The sequence below is a fragment of the Melanotaenia boesemani genome, chromosome 23, assembly GCF_017639745.1.
Source record: "Melanotaenia boesemani isolate fMelBoe1 chromosome 23, fMelBoe1.pri, whole genome shotgun sequence".
NCBI classification, from domain to species: domain Eukaryota; kingdom Metazoa; phylum Chordata; class Actinopteri; order Atheriniformes; family Melanotaeniidae; genus Melanotaenia; species Melanotaenia boesemani.
The window spans coordinates 15,850,711-15,870,587 of NC_055704.1; the positions used below are offsets into that span (position 1 = coordinate 15,850,711).

At 36.9% G+C, this 19,877-nt stretch overlaps 1 protein-coding gene across 1 annotated transcript in view; it reads right to left on the minus strand.

The window, feature by feature from the left end:
• Positions 1–1,941: 1,941 nt before the first annotated feature.
• The window catches only part of cerk (ceramide kinase), a 41,212-nt gene continuing 23,276 nt past the window's right edge, over positions 1,942–19,877 (minus strand). The window contains exons 7-13 of the mRNA XM_041978072.1: positions 18,321–18,395; positions 17,936–18,088; positions 16,037–16,142; positions 15,450–15,526; positions 12,315–12,520; positions 8,714–8,928; positions 1,942–5,398 (exon numbers count right to left, since the gene is read on the minus strand). Of these exons, the coding sequence (XP_041834006.1) occupies positions 5,335–5,398; positions 8,714–8,928; positions 12,315–12,520; positions 15,450–15,526; positions 16,037–16,142; positions 17,936–18,088; positions 18,321–18,395 (896 nt within the window). The 3' untranslated portion in view covers positions 1,942–5,334. The remainder of the gene's footprint in view (positions 5,399–8,713; positions 8,929–12,314; positions 12,521–15,449; positions 15,527–16,036; positions 16,143–17,935; positions 18,089–18,320; positions 18,396–19,877) is intronic.

The window sequence follows — 19,877 nt, forward strand, 5'->3', positions numbered from 1 at the left end:
AACATCTACAGGCTCAAAGTGGGTCAGGATAACTACAAAGTGAAGCAATCTGAGACTTAACATGACCCAAAACAAGTCAGGGACGACATAATCCAGTAACAAGATGGCTTAAATAACACATGGAGGCTTAAAATGAGTGGAAAAGTTTTAGAAAGCGATAAAACAAACCAACCAACTAGCCAATGCAGGTGTAAACCAGAGACGATACAGAAAAAGTAAAAAAAAAAATAGATACAATATTTTAAAAAGTACAACAATATGATGATGATGATAAATAGTACAACAGCACATAAATACATGCCTTTGCACATTGGGTCACAAAAATCTGCCCCTAGGTAAAGTTTGCTTAGTATCAATGGAGGTGCTGATGTCCCAAGTGTTGTGTACTTTACCACAATTAGCAAATATAGATTAAGTAATAGTCATAAAAATTATACTGGCTTCCTCTTTAAGCTCTAACCTCGATCACATGAGTTGAAATGTGTGATGGAAGTTGAGTGGGTGAAAGTGAGAGATAAGAGACCGCTAGTGGCTCCTGACTGAGAAGATGGACTGATATGAGCTCATTGATCCAAATCTCTCACAGGGAACCTGTTTCAATCAATACTGAGAGAAGTGGGCAACATTAATGCTCTTCTTGTACCACTGCCCCTGCAATAACTGGGTTTCTGTTTCTCACAACACTTTCATACCACCTACCTCATCACCCTCTGTCTCTCACACAAGTACATATTTCTACTTTTGTTTGGTTTGTTTTAGCCAATACAGTGTGGGAAGTTGATTTTATTTTATTTTTTTCATTTCAGTTCAGTTATTGGTTTCATACAACAACCTTGTTGGAGGTGGTTTATCAGCCTTTCCCACCTCTCCTCTTTAACAGAACAATCTGTGCAAAAACTTGTGTCGATTCTGCACGAGAACCAGAATAAAGCTTATAATAAGAGCATGTTGGTATACCACTTAGCTCTTTGTTGGAAAAAGTGTTTGAAGAAGTCAACAGTAATAGGAATAGCCTTGAAGTAGGTCAACAACACCTCTCATAAAGCCAGTTTCTGGTCATAAGGGAAGAGAAGATGTTTATGTTATACTGTTACATGTTGTGTGACTGAATAAGTGTGAAACTTTATGCAGAGTAAAATGAATAATGTTGATGCAAGTGTGAGTGGGTCTGTGTGTGTGAAGGTGAGAGACAGACAGTGCAAATGAGTGTGTCCAGGGGATGCCACAGCGCTGTCATTTCCTGTTAGGCAGCACTTCTGTGGGTAAATACACTGAATTGAGGACAGTCGATTGTCACTTGTGTGTGTTTAATGCTTGTGTGGTGGAGGGTGTTATTGCTGCTGTTTTGACTCACCTTGTGTCTCAGGTGGGATGTGGGAATGAGATAGAGGCTCACAGTGGGCTGCCGGCAAGCAGATGGAGAATAAATCAATAAGGAAGTGGCAAAGGAGGAAAATGAGGGGAGGGGGAGACAGGAGGAAAAACAATTTGGGTGTCGCTGTGGAAAAGACAGCTGGAAAATCTCCCTGTCTTTGCTCTGCACTAGTGCTCATATTGAAGTAATGTAAAGTAGAACCACTCTGTGGTCTGTCAATCTTGCGGCCACTTTACAGATCAATTGATTTATATTTATAAGAGCAGGGGGCATACTTTAACAGAAGTGGTAGGACAAGGTAACTTTTAAATCTTTATGGTTAAAGGGACCACAAAAGGAGACTACTCTGAAATCTAGTTTTCTTTTTCTGTTGACAAAGCAGTTAAGTTTTGAATCCTTCATACAATGACTCAGGAATTAGGATCCAATTATACAGCTAAGACCTTAATGCTAGAGTTTGTGAATTCCTCTGACATACCTTAAGATCAATTTGAAGTGTGTCGCAGTGTACTATCTGCAGTTGCTTGTATTTAAAAGAAAAGACAAAGAGCTACCATAGCCTCATCCATCTTTTAAAAAAATATTTATTTTTAACATTTCAGTTATTTATTGGTTTTGTTGAGCCAGAATTGCCATATTTTCATTGGAGTTGGAAAGTGATTTTTGAAAGCTGATTGGACAAAAGTATCTACGAGTATCTTTTTGATTTTCGGAAAGAACTCCAGCACCCTGATCAGAAAGAGTAAATCTAGCCAGTGACACCATGACATAGAAATGCATTTCATTAAATAAGTGGAATATTCTTGATAAGGGACCAACTCAAGCAAATTACGTTTTGGAGCCAGAGGTTACTGCCCTTCAGTTTTGACCTTTGCAGTATCTAACATACATGACCAAAAAAACAAATAAATAAATAAAAAATAAGTAGATTTATTTAATTTAGATTATTATGAATTATAATATATGGTGCCACTGTAGTAAGAAACTGATTAACTATGAAATTTAGATTCCCATATTGTATCTATACCATCCATATCACCTTGCAGCACCAAAAAGAAGAACCAGAGACTATGAGGAATGAGCATAGCTTGAAATACCACTGTATCTGAGCAGAGACCTTTGATGTCTGATAGTAAGTAATGAAACATCTCGCTCACATCAGAGCACCCTATTAAATTCCACTCATACAGAGACAGAAAGAGTGAAGGAGTGAGATTGAAAAAGCCGGAGCAGGGAAGCGCTGACCTTTGAGTGTATGCGTTGGAGTCTGTGTATCTCAGAGAAAGGGAAACGCTGAGAATGAAGCATCACTAGTGTCTAGTACTCGATAAAGATAAAGCAAACAGCAGATAAAGACTTTATTTAGGATTTCATTTAAATAAATCATGTTTTCTATGCATCACAGCTTACTATACATATGTACCTTGTTTACACAAATACAAAAGGCACAGCAACGTTGAATAATGCTTACAATGGAAATTAAATTGACATAATTTTTGGCTTCAGATTTCATCCTTAAAGTGCCCCCAAAAGAGCACTTCACATTACTTGACTTTGTAATGTAAAGCTTGGGTTTAGCTAGAGACAAACCACAGCATCGCTTCAGTTTTATTATCTGCTAAAATAGCTAACAATAAGTGTCATTTAACTAGACACATGAGAGCAAAGCAGCTAGCTAACATTTCCTACCTGTAATGATGTGGAGCAAAGGACTGACTACTTGAAAATAAATGCACAGTAGATGCTGCAGTGGCATAAACTAAAACTTCCTAGCTGAAATCTGTGTTAGCAAGCTAAGCTAACTAGCCTCCATGAAAAGAGTCAGCAGTGTTCCAGGTTATCTAAACTTAGCACAAAAAAACAGGTGACATTTTTATTCAGTTGATAATTTCTCCCACTTAATAATACCACTAAGCATTATATTATACATCACTGGAAAGCCTGGTTAGTAATCATCACAATGGGGTTTAAGTTGTAAGGTTCCCCCAAACATTTAACAAAATTTCTAGTCGTGTTGGTGCTTATTCTTCTTTCTTGTACACACACATTTAGCTGTGTTGATCGTTCAACAAATGCTCCATCCTTTTGTGTAATAGCTTGTTGTAAAGGTGACTAACCAGGCTTTCCAGTGGTGTGTAAGACAACGCCAATTGGTATTACTAAAGGGGAAAAGATAATTGACCAAACATAAACTTCCTTACTTTTTGTGCTAAGTACGAGGAAAGTTCGAGCTAACCAATAGTCTGTTTCACAAGAGGGCCAGTGATGAAAGTTTGGCTGTTTAGTTTGCAAGCTCAGAAGACAGCTTTAATATCAAGATTATATTTTCTTTAGGTGACTTCTCTTTACCTGAACTTGTATCCATCATGTTGTGAAAGAAAATTGCACTTTGAGCTAAAGGTCGCCTTAAGATGATCTGAAATTGATGAAGAGGATGGCTGACTTCTTATAGTTTAAAAAATATGGGGTGTGTTTACATAAAGTTGCGTAATGAAGAGAGATACTGAATATCAGGAACAATTATTGGAAATAAAGCAGTGGATTAGAGTGTGACATACTTTGCTCATCTATAGGACACTTGTTTTATACATTTCTAGACTTTAAACAAGTTTCAGCAAAATGGCATTTGTTAGGCTAATTGGTTCAAGAGATAACTCATTACACTGGCATTTTCAAAAAATATATAATTAAAGAGCTATTTCATTTTTCAACACCTTGACACTGAAAAAAAAGTCTATCAGCTAATTTGTGTTGTGTTACTTTTTTTATTTAGACTTTTTTTATTCAGCGACGCCAATACAGACTAACTCAACAAAAGACACAAGAATAAGGTGTACCAGAAGAAAAAGAAGAAGGAAAAAAAAGAACAAACAAACCATGTAACACTGAAATCTTTAAACATTTACTCTTCAGTCTCAACAAAGAAGAGCACTTCAACTTTGCATGCATCACTTCTCTCATGGCTTTGTTCCTGTGACATCAAGACCATCTTCACCTACGACTTAAAGGAGCTAAACAAGGCTAATTTTAGAGCAGAATAATAGATTACCTCTAATAACATTAACAATGCATAAATCTGGTGATCCCAAGTGATGATTAAACTGTGTGTAGTTTTCTTTGGCAGAGAGAAGCAGAGCTCAGAGCCACAGGTGCAGCACAGCAGTGCTCAGACACACCAAAGCATTTAGCAACCACTTTGCTTTATCACCCAGCAGCCACCAGGGTCCTGTTAGTATATTAGTAGGGTATTCAGCTCTTTTCATTAGTGCCCCTGGCTCATATCTCTTATCACATGGGTCATATGTGAAATGTTTTTTTCCCCTACAAAAGGATCAGATTACTTGGATGTGTATGCAGCATATCAGTGTACTTCACAGGTATATTTCTTTTACTCTCACAAAGCTGTTTCCTCTTTACTTTAAAGCTAAGAAAAAAAAAATTCTAACACAGTTATTGGAGGATGAGTCCAGCTCTCTTTCATCTGGCTGTGAGGACTTTCGGTTTGTTTAAGGTCGTTTGACATTGAGCATCTTTTATTTTCAGAAAAATACCTGAAACTTAAATTTTATCATGGCTGCCTTAGCATTAATAATGTACATCTTGTGAAGCAGTTTTGACACTTATAGTGCAGAAGGGACAGCTTTCATTTAAAGTCCTCAATAACTTAATAAAATCCAATGCACCATTTTTTCAAATTTAAATATCTCTTCTCCCGAATGGCTGTCAGTTTGTACTTCATGTCTCAGTTTTTGTGACATATTTATCACTTGTTGTGCACAAACGGGACCTGCTGCAAATCTTAAGGCAAACACACTATGGAGATGACCAGATGCCAGAAAATAATAGTTTAACTTTTTTTTTTCTCCAGGAGAACTTAACAAATTGCATCTCTGTTTTCTTTTCCAGTTTTCACTAACGAGTCTGTGCTAAGGTCCAAGGTCGATAGGGCGCAAGAGTCTTTAAACACACTGCTGATGCTCCTCAATGCCCCGAGCAAACAGCCTGATCAGCTGGCACTGGACACTGTGGAGACAAAGAGTAGACACCCACACAAACAAACACACACACACACACATGGATCATTTAGTCTGAATAACAAACCATCAACTTAATGACTATGCTAATTTCAGTGAGACTTTACAACCACGTGGCAGATGTAAAAGCAGTGAAACAGCACCCCAGTGAGCAGATTTAACACTCAGGCATTAAAGTGACAGTCTTTGTGGTGTCTAAAGCAAAATGAAATCCGCTCTGTTTGCCCCATTTGTTTCATTTGAACTGATCTGAGATCTGTCAGTCAGGTGTTGTATGAAAAAGCCTACAGTGTTAAAGCAAAGAGCACTGCTGATTTTCCTGAGATTTTAAGACCCAATTTTATTTATTTATTTTTAATTTATGTTTGGCTGAGTACTTAACAACACATTTGTTAGAAATTAGATTTATTTCTGCATTATTCAGACTGTAAAAAGTTACTGTAGAAGATGTTATAATGCAGCTGGATCAATTAAATGACAAAAAAAAGGAGCAACAATCAGGTGACATTGTTACTGTGGTACATTAGATAGCTTCATTTTCTTTCTGTGCCTTTTTTTTTAATCTGCATTTTTACTGGAACACCTGTTACGTCCACCTAATTTATACATAAACCAAAGACATTTTATAATGAAGGGAACAAATGTGGATTTTAGAGAGATAGACTTGTCTAACTTTAGTTTTAGGTTATCATTGTTGTGCTTTCTCACGCTTTGTTAAAAAAAATGGCATAGCTCTCACTCATCACTCTTTCCTTCTTACGTTCTGTTTCGCCTGAGCTATTACAATTAATTATTCGAATGGCACTCTGCTTGGCTCCCTCCGACAACGATTAGTGGCAAGGCAGAAGCAATAAATGGACGGACTTCTGCTTTAATTAAAGGGGAGTAGCCTTTTAACACGAGGAGGGCCGTTAAATTAGCAACATTACAGTGCCATGCATCATTGGAAAAGTACAATGGAGCATGAAATAAATGATGCATCAAGCTGTGCCACATTGTCTGTGCAGAGATCTGATAGTAGTGAAAAGCTCAAGTGTGGACAGGAGCAGAATAATGAGAGGGGGTAATTTTATCGAGTTGCCAAGATTGTGCAGCAGGAAACAGCAAGAGTCTCCTGATCAGAGACCGTTGGAAGCTAGCTAGACTAATGACAGCTCTCATTCTGCTGGCCACACAGAGGGATTCCTTGTAACAGGTAATACTACTCAGCAAGATAATTTACTTTTCCTTTATGTTGATCTTTACAAACCAGATTTAAAGAGTTTAATTATTAATACATTTCAGATGTTAGAAATAAACAATATTCTCCACTGTAAGAATATAAAATATAGTACACAAGTATATAATGAGATATTAGCTTTGCTTCTAACATCTAGAAAGACAACTGTACTGTGCTGAAGGCAAAACCTGAAGGACAGTCATTTAAATGTCTCAGCAGTGAAAATGAAATCAAATTTTATTCATAAAGTACACCTAAAACAACTACATTTGACCAAAGTACTTTACACAACATGACACACAATACAGTAAGAATAAAAATCACACTAAAGTAAAGGGGAGGACAAAACAGAGTACCTACTAAAATGCTGAGTTTTTGTTCTGTCTTTGAGTCATAGTTGGAAAATGACTTTAGTTTTGTAATGTTTCTCATGTGGAAAAACAACTTTGAGTTCTTAATAAAAAAATTAAACTAAATTTCTGGCATATGTCTGAGAAACGAATGACATTTGCCCTAAAAGGCTTTCTAAATCTAGTGAGGAATTAGGGAGGTCAAACTTGATCACCTCTGACTTACTGTCGTTTTACTGAAGACAGTTTCTGGCCATTTGTACTTTCTGAAGTTAGTTCTGGATAGATATCTGATAAGAATGATTTTAAAAACAGTCTTTTAGAGTATAAAAAAAGACTGACTTGTAAAATGTCATAAATTTTATTAGAATTGTTTAATCGTAACAAGTTTAACTATCAGATATCACCATGACATTTTGGCAGATGGAAAGTAACATTGAGACATAAATCATGTGTATTGCAAGTTTTCAAAATCTTTATCTTTTGATATGTAAATTAAGAATTACCAAAATAAATATCCTGTTTTTGCATAAATCTCCAAAAAAGCAAATATTGTTCATTCTGGATGTTTCTTCTCCTCCCCATTAGAACATTTAATTAGATTAGTAAATTAATAAATAAGAACTCTAACATCATCAGTGTCCTGCCCTACATCTTTCATCTCTGTTTTTCTCTTCCTACAATGTAAATCATTTACTCTGAGTTTGACTAGGTTGGGATCTGGTGCTGTGTTAACACTGTTTGTGTACTTGTGGCAAACAGAATGCTAATTAATTTACAATAACTTCAACTAATTTGTATGAGCGGCTGCATAGGCCATAATTCATTCCCACACTTATATACATTTATTCTATTTTAATGTCTCCTACTGAACAATGAACAAAAAAGTTCTCTGCAGCTCACAAAAACAAACATTCTCAACTAATTCATTTGGATTAAAAGGAACATTACTGTTTGAAAAGAATTTCATTGCAATTATCATCTAATGTGGATGATTTAAAAGAACAAATACCATTATCACATCATTGCTATCATCGTGATAACAAATATTTGCATCAAATTTCATGCCAATCAGTGGAGTATTTATTCGAAATTTTCAGTCTGCATAAAAGTGGTGACTAAAACATGTAACTTTGGGTTTTACTGCAGAGGGCTGTGAATACAGATCCGTCAGCCATACAGAACATAATCTCTTTCTACTTAGGCTTTGAGACATGAAACATTTGGGGCAATTTAAGCCAAGATTACAGCTTAATACCCCAAAGGAAAGTTTTCACTGTGAATATCCGACTAAGATGATGCAAGAGGTATGAGCTCTGAGAGTATTTTCAATACTTCTTCCATTATATTGCTTCTGCAATATTATGTGCATCAATTCTAAGCCAGTTGCCGGGCCTCATCTGTACTGAGTAATTTGGCCTGTCTTTTTTTCCTACAAAAAAAAACAACTCTTAAGGGTTAATAAAACAGAAAAAAATATATAAATGTGACCTAAGCAGCCATAATGGTTGTTTCACTATGAAAGTATTAGGAAGTCATACAGACTATAACCAATATATTTATTACTGTTAAATAACATGTTTGTCTTTCCAGTTTTTTTACAACTCTGATTTTTAGTTTTTAGTTAAGTGGATTTGTCAACATGTGCCCAACAAAAGCTGTAAAAGGATGGAATCTGTTACATAAATCATCTTTTAGGACTGTATGATTGGATTTTTTGTACATTCAGTCTTACCTGACTTGAATGGCAGCTTGACGCAGGATTTCCCCGTCGCAGTTCCAGCTGCTGTGGGCGGTGCGGTAGCTGCAGCTTGTTTGTGCAGAGCATATGGGACTGAAGCCTGTCTTTACTGGAAATTCACTGAGGTCTTCTTGTGAAAAATGCTCGCGTTGCATTGGCTGGAAAGAAAACTTCCTCACCCGGTGGACCTCTACGAACGTGTGGTCAAACTGGATAAGGGAGTCAGAGATGGATGAACAGATTAGATACGGCATGCAAAGTGGCGGCACACAGAGTGACTCTTCGTTTTGTGATCAACAAATCTAACTCTTGCCACAAGCATCATCCAATGATTGTTTGATTTTTTTTTGTTAACTAAAAGTAAAATGAATAAAAGAACTGATGTACAGGTTGTATTAATCAAAATAAACTAAATTTTCAACGGAATTTGTTGAAACTCAAATTAAATTGAAACTTGACTTTCATGAAAATCTATCTTAACATTTTGTTAAATATTCAAAATTTACACACTAATGTCTAATAAGATCTGCATGGGCTGGTTTTTAAATGTAAAAAATGTATCAAACTCTTCACTGTCCTTGCCTACATCTTCTCCCTGAAACCCTCCTCTTCCTGATGCAGTGATTAGATAATAAAACATATGATTTAATAATTCATTAATCTGCGCTTAGGCTTGTTTTAACATGTCAAGTGAAGCCTTCGAATAAGTTTTATTTATGATGGCTTTTAGTCTCTTTACTCAAAATTTGTTATGTAGTTTCTCTAGTTTACTCTAATGCTGGAATCTCCCAATCTGAGATCAAGCCTACTTCTCTGTGTTACAACTAAGTAAAGCTGTGGTTGGGCAATACATTTCATATCTGGTGTTTCTGCAACACAAAGATGTTATCAAAATGATAAGTGGGAAACATGTATTTACTTCACTGACCAGTATTACATGAGGAAAGTTGTTAGTATTCTAATGGGGAAAATGTTCTGCAGGCAGCACTTAGTGATCAGTAGTAGTATTGCACTTTGGGGCATTTAGTTTCACCTCTGCCATCTTTTATATATAGTATTTGGTTTGGTCCTTATACAACATATTTTGGGGTCCATCTCTGCTTTATTTTGTTTCAAAATGAGTCTAGCAAATGACATGGATAACAGATGTTTTCATTTAAATTTTGCCTAATCAGAAATTTTAAAAAATTGAAATTTCCATCTTTTTCCTCTAGTTTAAAAGCTTGTTGTACATAATTATGAGTTAATTTCGTCACATTTCAAAAATAACTACTCGGAAAGTTTCTCACCCTTGTTTAGAAAGAGTAAACTGAAAATGGGAGCAGATGCAGAATAGAACAAGTGAGGAAAGGTGGGTCAGATGACACGAGGGTGCATAAAAACTACATTAATGTAGAAAAAAAAGAAGAAGAAAGGAAGATGAAAAGAAACTATTGTCAAAATTGCCTTTCATCTCTCTGTGTTGCAGGAAGGTTCAGCTCTGCCAATGCACTATTTTCTTAAACTTCACGGGGTGCCACTTTCTCTCTGTTCTCTTCTTCTCTTTTTATCTTTCTTTCCTTCCTTCTCCCTCATTCTAAAAGCAGAGTGACAACCGTTTATATCACATCAGGCCCACTTCATGACTGTAGCCTCTTTGCATCCATGCTGGACGGTCTGTCAAAGAAGCTTTCTGACAAGACCATGAATACACTTAGCGGCTGCTTGGTTTTACTGAGATGCTGATTTAACCCACCTATGATACAAAGCCCCACTCACCCAACTCTTAAGAATGCTTGCCTACTTCTTTGTGATGTAAACGAAGCAGCACTGACACCTTGAAGCTATGAATGAACCATACCACTGCACAAATTACACATTCTTCAATCTATATAATATGAGCTAAGGTGATATCATTTTTCTTAATCAACCAAGGTCTGGAATCTGGTTATGTGAGACTAAATGACAACTAAGAACTGCTATGCAGTTATGCTAGCTGTGAGGGTGTATGTATGTTAGCATGGGACCATGAAACATGTCCAATCTATATGCTAATGCCTACCATGTATAATGTTTACAAAGCAAAGGGGATCTCCATGAACTTGTATGTCACGCTACATCTGACAGACTGTGTAAAGTTCAGTCAATGCTGTTTTTGAAATGTCTAAAATATTCGCTTGCTTGTTTGGATGAGAAATGTCTGCTAAAAATCTTCCATTATTAGCCTAAAGCAAGGATAAAACAGGTGGACAACAGGCGGTTCAAAATTTCTTGAAGGCAACACAACTAACATTGCTAAAGCAATTTAAATGTGGAAGAACTTTTAACACAAAGTTTGGGCTCAAAACTAACTTGGAAGTCCATCAACAAACAAAACAAAGAACATCCTCATCCCTTATCGCCAAGCTTTGTTTAGCATCTACTCAGGAAATATTTCTTAAGTAGTTAGTTTCACTGACAATTGTTCCAGTCTGCTAATGGCTCTACATAAAAAAATAGGCATGAAAACATCAAATAAGGGAGAAACAATTCCTTGAATCATATCTGCATTTCTAAAAGAAAACTGCAATAAATTTTACATTTGGCTCACTCTAACATTTTCAGATTAATATTATCAAGTAATAGGTATTTTTAGCAAGTTAGCATGTGTTAACAATTAGCTAATGTTTGCTAGTCGCTACTAAATTTGAAGTTATATATTTTTTTTTAATGTGTTTTAATTGTGTACATTTCATTTAGTCATCTCTAAACTATTTACTTGGGACTGTAGATATTTAGTTACTTACCTCATGTTTCATGCCAAAGTTTCACTATGAAGAGTCTTTGTGCTCTACAGTTGTACCTTTCAATGGATTTTTTTCCATTTGTCTTTGCATTTATATCATCATATCCAAAAATCTTTAAAGATATTATCTAAATTTTGAGTTGGACAGGTGAAAAAGATTCTCAGACTCAAGATGTACATGTTAATAAGGCAGCTACTGCAGATGAAACTTCCTGGGGTCCTTCCTGAGGTAATAATTACTCATCACCAGACTTTCTCTGGCGATACTCGTGCTGTCCTGTGAGGGCATTAGTCTGGTATCAGCCTGTTTTCCCATACAGCATATCCCTGGTGCAGCGATTACAGAGGCCCCTTTGGATCAGGGTGGAGGTTATTTATGATACGTGGGAAGGCACAAGGGCTGAGGCATTTGAACTAAAGTGAACCATGGTTAGGAAATTGAGCAGAGTCAGCAAAGGCAGGTGCTAGCACAGCAAGAGGGAAAACTCTGCCTTCTGCTCCCTCATTCACAGGCTTCTAGGTTCATCTATGTGCTGACTGAGAAACTCCTGATGTTGAATGGGACATTGTGCAGCAAACTGAGTGTGAGGGATTTTTTGGAAGTCCTAAAGAGTTTTGTTGTGTTTTGGAAGCTTTCTCAGTCTTTAAAAGAGAGGCTTGTTTTATCCCTGCTAAATCCAACTACTTTTCACTTTGACTATTTAGCATAACATGACTCATCTCCGATTTTACTTACATTCTTGAACGGGGAGGAAAAAATGTCACTTGTGGTGTTTTACTGTCACATAACTCCTTCAAATGCTCAAAACTGCTAATTATGTATACCCCTACCTGGTCCTCTTTGTTGGTGTGTCGAAGGAGGTGTCTGAAGAAGTCCAGACGGGAACACTTCCGGACTAGGATCAGGTCTGTGGTGCCATCAGCAAGGTGGGCGGAGGGAGACAGGCCTTTTGGACTTCGGGGACACGCACAGCTCATACTGGCCGCGTTAATGGCAATAAACTTCCCATGGATTACATTCCAGCCACTGCTGCTATCTGAAACACATGAGCATGGTCACACATGCAAGTTATTTTAGATGACAATTCAGATTACACAATATTATGTAAATTAATCAGTTCACAAGCCAGATGTCTTTCACAGCTGAGGGTAATCCCCTCTAAAACATTTTTTGGAGAATGTAAATATTCATAAGCTGACATTAAACACACACAATTTGGGACTTTGAAAAATTGAATAAAAGCTAGTTTTTGCCAAAATGAAGCACATGTGAACTTGAATCTGTACAGTTACCCACATTACTTTAATATTAAGAACAAGAATATCTATCCCACAAATGAAACGTGCAACTACATATCTACCCATTTGTTGTAAGGAGACCGATGTGCATGCAGTTGGCTTTTCAAACCCATGAACTTGTGCAGTAATTTAGGCTAAAAACTGTTAATCTAACTTATTTGAACGAGTCATTATGACTCTACAGTTTTAAAGTTTATCCATCCAAGTGAAATATCTCCCTTTCAATACAAGTGCTGGTATGGGACGTAATTATTAATCTATGTTCAGGGATAAATAAAATTGAAATTAAATAGAAAAAATCTGTAATTGGTAGTAAAAAAAACTTAACTACTCTTTTAAAATATCTTAATATATTTAATTGAATAAAATAAGTGTCTCAATTTCCTGGTGGTTCACACTATTTCTAGTAAAACAGCTTCACGTCAGCAGCAAGTGAGTGCACTCACTCTTATTCATTATTCGTTCACCACAAAAAGAATTGACGTTGATGTGCAGGGAAATGGAGAGCTATTAGCAAATGTCACAGTGTGCTGCTGGGCAAGAAAAAGAAAAAGGTTCAGTCATTGACTATTGGTTTTTAATTTTACTTCCCTTCTAACCTTCATTTGACATTTACAACAGAACTAACACTAGTTTATTTGTAATGCTGCAGCTGCTATGCATTATCTGTATTTTCTGAGACTGCTTACCAGTGCAAGTTGTATGCGGAATACATAAAACATAAAAAAAAAAAACAAAACAAAAACAAACAAAAAACAAAAACACAAATGGCCAGTTTACCAGTCTGTGGCTTTGTGAGGGCTTTATGAGTCCTGGGGTTAAGTTCCAAGCTTGTCACACAACAGTAGTGATGCTGATGAAGGTCCATTAAGATCCAGATGTCTTTTCAGCAGTTCTCAGAGCAGCTTTACCCTCATGACTGAACAAAAAAAACTTTGATGCTGACAGTGATGAGCGATCTTTGGCTTCAAGATACAAATCTGGCCAAAGAAGCTTCACATTGTCTAAAGCACATGTCCTAAAATACATGAGACTGATTAGGTTAGATTGTTATAATTTAAATTCACATGTGGCTGCTGAGTCTCAAATGACAGACGTGATGGTTTTGCTTCACAAATCATCACTCTGTTCCTGGGAGATTAGCATGTGTTTACTTGTAGAATGATGAATCAAAGACACAGTGCTATGGCCCGTGGGACTGCCACCGCCTGTCACCAGGGTGATAGTCTGTGGTGTAAGCTGCAAAAAGTGATCACAGCCACCTAAATTAGCATCTGACTGTTTTATGAGCACCTCAGAAGGAAAATTATGTGATCTTGCAAAGCAAAACGATTCATTACTTTCTCCCCCTTCATTTTGCAAAACAAACTTTACAGGGGTGATAACACGAGCCAATGATAACAAGCCCGCTGAGGCTGCATAAAAACAACAATATTCTAATTGGAAAGCAGTGATTAAAACTACACTTTAGAAAAATAAAAAAACAACGACCAACTGTAGACTGAAGGCTCTGCATTTGGAGAACGTTTGCAAATGAGTATTTGCTTTCGCTGAAGAGACTGGCTCATTTGCAGAGAGGGGGTTGCGTCGTGCCTCATTGATTCAGCAGTTGTTTGCGATTTCCCTCAGTAGAGTAGAAGACACAAACGACCAAAACACAAAACCAATGGCAGCACTGGTGTAAGGCAAACCCCCTGTCAGAGCTAGCAGAGCAGCATTTCTTTTTTTTTTCTGATTAGTGAGAGTCTGTCACACAGCATACACACACAAACAGGTTTCATATTTATGTAGTCATATAAAAAACTATACCCTCCACAGGAACCCTCAGTTCCTGATAGCCAGGCAGAGACAGAAAATCTTATATTCAACACCAGGACTCTAATTAGAGACGAAGGACAGCACACACAGATCATCTACAGCTCAAATAAACACACAAAATGCTCCAGTGCTCACACAAACAGGAGTCTGTATCTCATACGTCGCCAGGGGTTTGAGCTGCTGCGTTGGTGGTTTGAGAGGATTGCAGATAATAAAGTGTGTGTGCACATGGTCAAAGGGAGAGATGAAGGAACAGGAGGTGACGTTGTCCAACTCCAGCCTGAGTGGACATGCAAACTCCAGCCTTGATAAAAAACAAAGCAGCGGTGGATGCGACAGATTTTGGAAATCGACATGCGGGAAAAGGGCTCAGATTGAGAACAATGGGGGAGTTGTGCACTGCTGCCAAAATCAAATTATATTTTCTCATCAATACCTAATCAAGAATCCCATTAAGAATTTTGCCATGCTGAGGGGGGAAATAACACCAAGAGAAAAACGGAGGATAGAGCTAAATTTGAGAAATTGACGGTGACGCTGTTATTTACACCCAGTCCACCTCAGGTACTTAATCTTCCCTCAAAAGTGAGAAAAATGCAAATCTCTTCAGTTTTATGTGAACAACTTTAAGGGAAAAGGCAGCCAGCGTGAGATTGGCTCATCTCCCTCTGTTTTTTTTTTTTCTCTTCTTGAGCTACACTCTATAAAAATGCCCATTTTCACACATCTCAGAAGTAAGGTAGTGGTTTCAAACAGACAAACAAGCAGATAATGAGGCAAAGGAATGAGAAATAGGCTTTTCTTTGTGATTAAGAAGGCATATTTCAAATAATGAACCCAAACTCATACCTTCACCAGGCTTTTCTTTTTCTGCTGACGTCTCACTGTGCTTTTTCTTTGAGCGCTTGTGCTGGCAGATGTGGCACCTGAAACGCCAGCAAAACTTTGTTTTACAACCATTAAATCATCAGCATTGCTGCCATTTAAGACTTTAACAAGCTCAAATGATTCATTAGGTTGGAATGCATTCAGTCTGCCTCAAACTGGTCTGAATGAAGTTTTATCCACTGACATTTTAACAGCTCTTATTGGAAACTCTCAGAAAAGACTGCAGCTTTAAAGGTCTTTTGGAGTATTGCTATACCATTTTTAATAGTCAAATAAATAATCATATTAAAAAATAATGCTTGTCAGTCCCAATAACAAATGTAAGTAATGTCTGAGGCTAGAATATCAAAAACCAAAGCACTTAGTCAAGATTTTTTTGGTAAAGAGTAAATGGGCTTTCAGTATCAATAAATTAGCTTCATGACAACATTAAGGATCCCATTTAAGCCCTGGTGAGTGCTCTGCTACTACTGGATGTCATCAGACAAGTTAAGACATTGTAAGATACTGCATGAAAGCTGCAACAACATCTCTGAAGCTTTGTTTACCCAGATCGACACTGAAGCATGTCCCTTGGGTGCCCTATGTTGTCCTCAGTGGGGAGGAAAGAGACGGTGCCTTCATAGTGGTTGTGACTGAGAAAGGTCTTTACCCCTGTAACAAAAACACAGGTTGATCCACAGAATCCATGCTTGTTTATTTGTTGTCTACCAACACACAAATTATTATTACTTTTATAGGAAATAGTTGCATAATTAACTGTTAGGTATTGAAATAGTTTGTGGGTTAAGAGAGGGGACTTTTGGGGGTAATTCCTAGCTAATGAATTTCACTTCCCAGAATGTTTCAGGAAATGTATGTTTTGGTGAAGGAGACATTCCCTGAAACATTGTTTTGGTTGTTGCATAGTTTACCAGGAAACATTATTGTTCAGTTGAATGTTTTGGTTCCTTTATTGTTTTCTCATGCGGTACCATTGTTCCCCTAACCTTTGAATGGCAATCAACCTTAGAAAAAGCTAATGACAATGTTATAAGATGTTATCAATAAAAAATGTGAAAGATAACATTAAATGGAAGTGTTATGACTGAATTATTGTAACACCAACTGCTAGGAGTCCAGTATCCAAGACCAAGATCCAAAATTTGTGTACTGAAATGTGGCATGTTTACCAGTTTCAGTAGATATGTAATTTTTAAAAATTGCTGCTACGTCTTATGACTGAAACATGATTAAGAAACAGTTTTAAATAACTGTGCTGGCCCAACACCAAAACCGGTGAAGATATTTGCAGTCATTAGAAACATTATTTTATCATTGTATTCAGAGCTAGCCAAATACACGTTACAAACATATAAAAAGTCCAAAAGAAAATGAATGTTCCAAGTTTAAGTCCCTTAAACGCTTAAGAAACATTCTCCTACTGTAAATTCTTGTGAACACTCTCTAAGTGGTTCTAAGCACTTTGTAACTTTCTGACCTTAAAACTCCACATTCCCATCTCATTTAAAGGTACAGTGACATGTATTATGTGCATTTCTGGAGCCATCAATGCCCAGCAGTGTCCCAAAGCTGAGAAACCACTCTATACAACTTTTTAATCGCGTGACGTTGCAACCGAATTTAATTTTAAACACAAGCTAGCAAGTGCATATAAACAGAGATAAGACAAGAGTCATAATAATTCTTTCACTGGCTGGAGAGATCTCATGGTACAGGTAGGATGCAAGATGGTTGCCAAATTAACCATTGTTAGGGAGCACGTCACTGAAAACATCTGCAAACGTTCTGTAGTGCATCTTTAAGAAAAATGTTAGCTTAACATTTTATGCTAGCTAGGAATTCTGTTGGTATGTAAATGAGTCATTATCTGCAAAAGCGGAATAGACTTGGAAAATTGGAACATTTTGTTAGATTTATCATTGATCATCGGTTTCATAGTTGTAATTTTGCTTGATTTAGTACTTGAAGTTCTACATTTGGATTTTTTACACAAGCTTTATGAGTTAAGCTTCATATTTGTAGATCAGAATTGCTTTCGTCTGTTCAGTTGATCCCAGTTAAGTTTAGCATCTTTTCATATGTTGTATTGTAAGAGATGGATGGCTTTCTTCATAACACCTTATGAGTGAAAGTATTTATGGCACAGTGAAAAGGAAGCTGTTGTATTTGGTGATCCTGGTCTCAAAACAGAAGTACACAAAAGCTGTGAATTCGACAAGCCTGAGGCTCTCTGCTTTGGATTTATATCTTTAATCCTCCAAAGTCTGACCCAAGAGCCGCACCAGTAAGCATGAGGATTAACTCCAGGTTACCTTACATTAAAACAAGGTGATGTGAGGGTCAGTAACCTCTGAGGACAGTGAGCTGAGAGCTGATAGAAAAGGTTAAAGCGTCTAGGTGGGCTCAGTATTAGTAACTCAGATTCTACGGGATGGCTCACATACCTGACAGGTCATACCGGGCAGGACCAAACCATCTGTTCCTTTCACTGTCTGTCAGTACATCACCATAGAAACCATACCCAAGCAATGAAACAGAGTATTTGAGAAAAATGTCATTGTGATGAACTGAACACACATCCATTGGTTGGGAATCACCTGCAAAGACAAAACAACAACAACAAAAAACTGTTACTGCGTTGCTTTTGGTCACTGTGTTGCACAAACAAAGAAACTAAAGAATGAAACTAAAGCTAGTCATGATGATTACCATAATACCTTGTCTGTGCTTCCCACGCAACACTAAAAATATCTGATAAGGGATTTGAGCACTGACATAAAGGACACGAGCTGGAAAGTGTCTTTTAGTCTCACATTTAGTTCCACTCACCCACAATGATGTGTAGAGCAGAAGTAACTGGATCGTTTGTTCCCACAGTTGCAAAACAGATACAATCAGTTGAACCTGTAGGGCAAGAGTCACACATGGGTATAGTCATTTAATCCCTTTTAATAACATGATTAAAGGGACATTTTAATATAAGAAGTAAGAAGTAAAACATAGAAGAGAAAGTCTGGTTTTCAGATCAAATATTGAATATAATATAGAGATACACCACTGTAATCTTTATTGGAGATGTTTGTACAGTTTGCTTTATTTTCCAGATTAGATTTGGGTTGTGATGTGTACAAATGTATTAAAAAAATGATCTTAGAAGTCTTAAATCTTCTAGACAGCCAAAAGATGAGGTGATGCTCATAAGCAAAGGTTTCTGAAAAGCCTGAGTGTTATTTGTGTAGAGCTACTGGGCTTAAAGAGACAGTATCTAAAGTGAGACGATGGATGAAGAACCCAAAGATAAAACGATTTTCCATATTTCAAACGGTAAAAATAGAAAAGTACTGTGTAAAAATAAAAAGAGACCTGAAAATAAGCATAAAAGGCCCCCTGTATAGATTAAGCCGATAAAAAAAACAGGACAGGCCACCTCTACATTTGACAAATATTAACTTTTTTTTTTTTTTTTTAACCTTTATTTAACCAGGTAAAAAAAAATGTTTGAGAACCAGTTCTCATTTGCAAACAAAATAAATAACAGACATGGATTTTTACTGGTTCAAGTGAATGCAATACACTTCTGTAGTTTATTCTTCCTGGAAAACATGTCTAAATATCTGCTGTAACATTTTTATGCATACACACAAAATGTATGTAAGAATGAGGGTATATCACAGTGTTGTGAGCTAAAAGAAACAAAAATGAGTCCTTGCTTATACACAATCACATATTTTTCTATTGAATCTAATAGAAAAGTGTGTCCAAACTTTTGACCGTTAGTGCATTTAGGAATTATAATTTTTCCTGTTCATCCTGTATTAGTTTTAGTTGTATATTCACATGAAAGACAAACTTTAGTTGATGAGAATCACATTAGGATGCCTTGTGTGGGAAATTTGAAGAAGTAAAACACACCCCGCAAAACATTTCCCGCATGGAACTTTTCTGCTTTGTCAAAGCTGTGTTTATTTTTATGCATCAGCACTGGTTTAGCCAGTCAACACATTCCTGCAACTGGTGTTTTTAATGTGTTTCTTCCTCTGCTGTTACAGACAGGTGGCAATTCAGTGGCTTCATGTTTTTCACTGTCTGTAAATCTTATGATTACAGTGAGATTTGTGAGGAACAAACATCACAGGTGCAGAAAATGGTGCAGATCTCAAGGCAAATCCAGATTCTTAATGAAGGCAATGCTACCACGATGACAGTAGTGTGTAACTATCTCTCCTAAATGGGATTCATCACAACAGGTCTGGTGATGAGGAGAATTAAGAGTCTTTTAAAGCTTCAATGTAGCTGAGTGATTGTAATAGAGAGAAGCAAAGAGATGTTGAAGTCATAAAGTTAACTAATCGCATAGCTCTGGGCTCCAGGGCTATCATCAGCTTT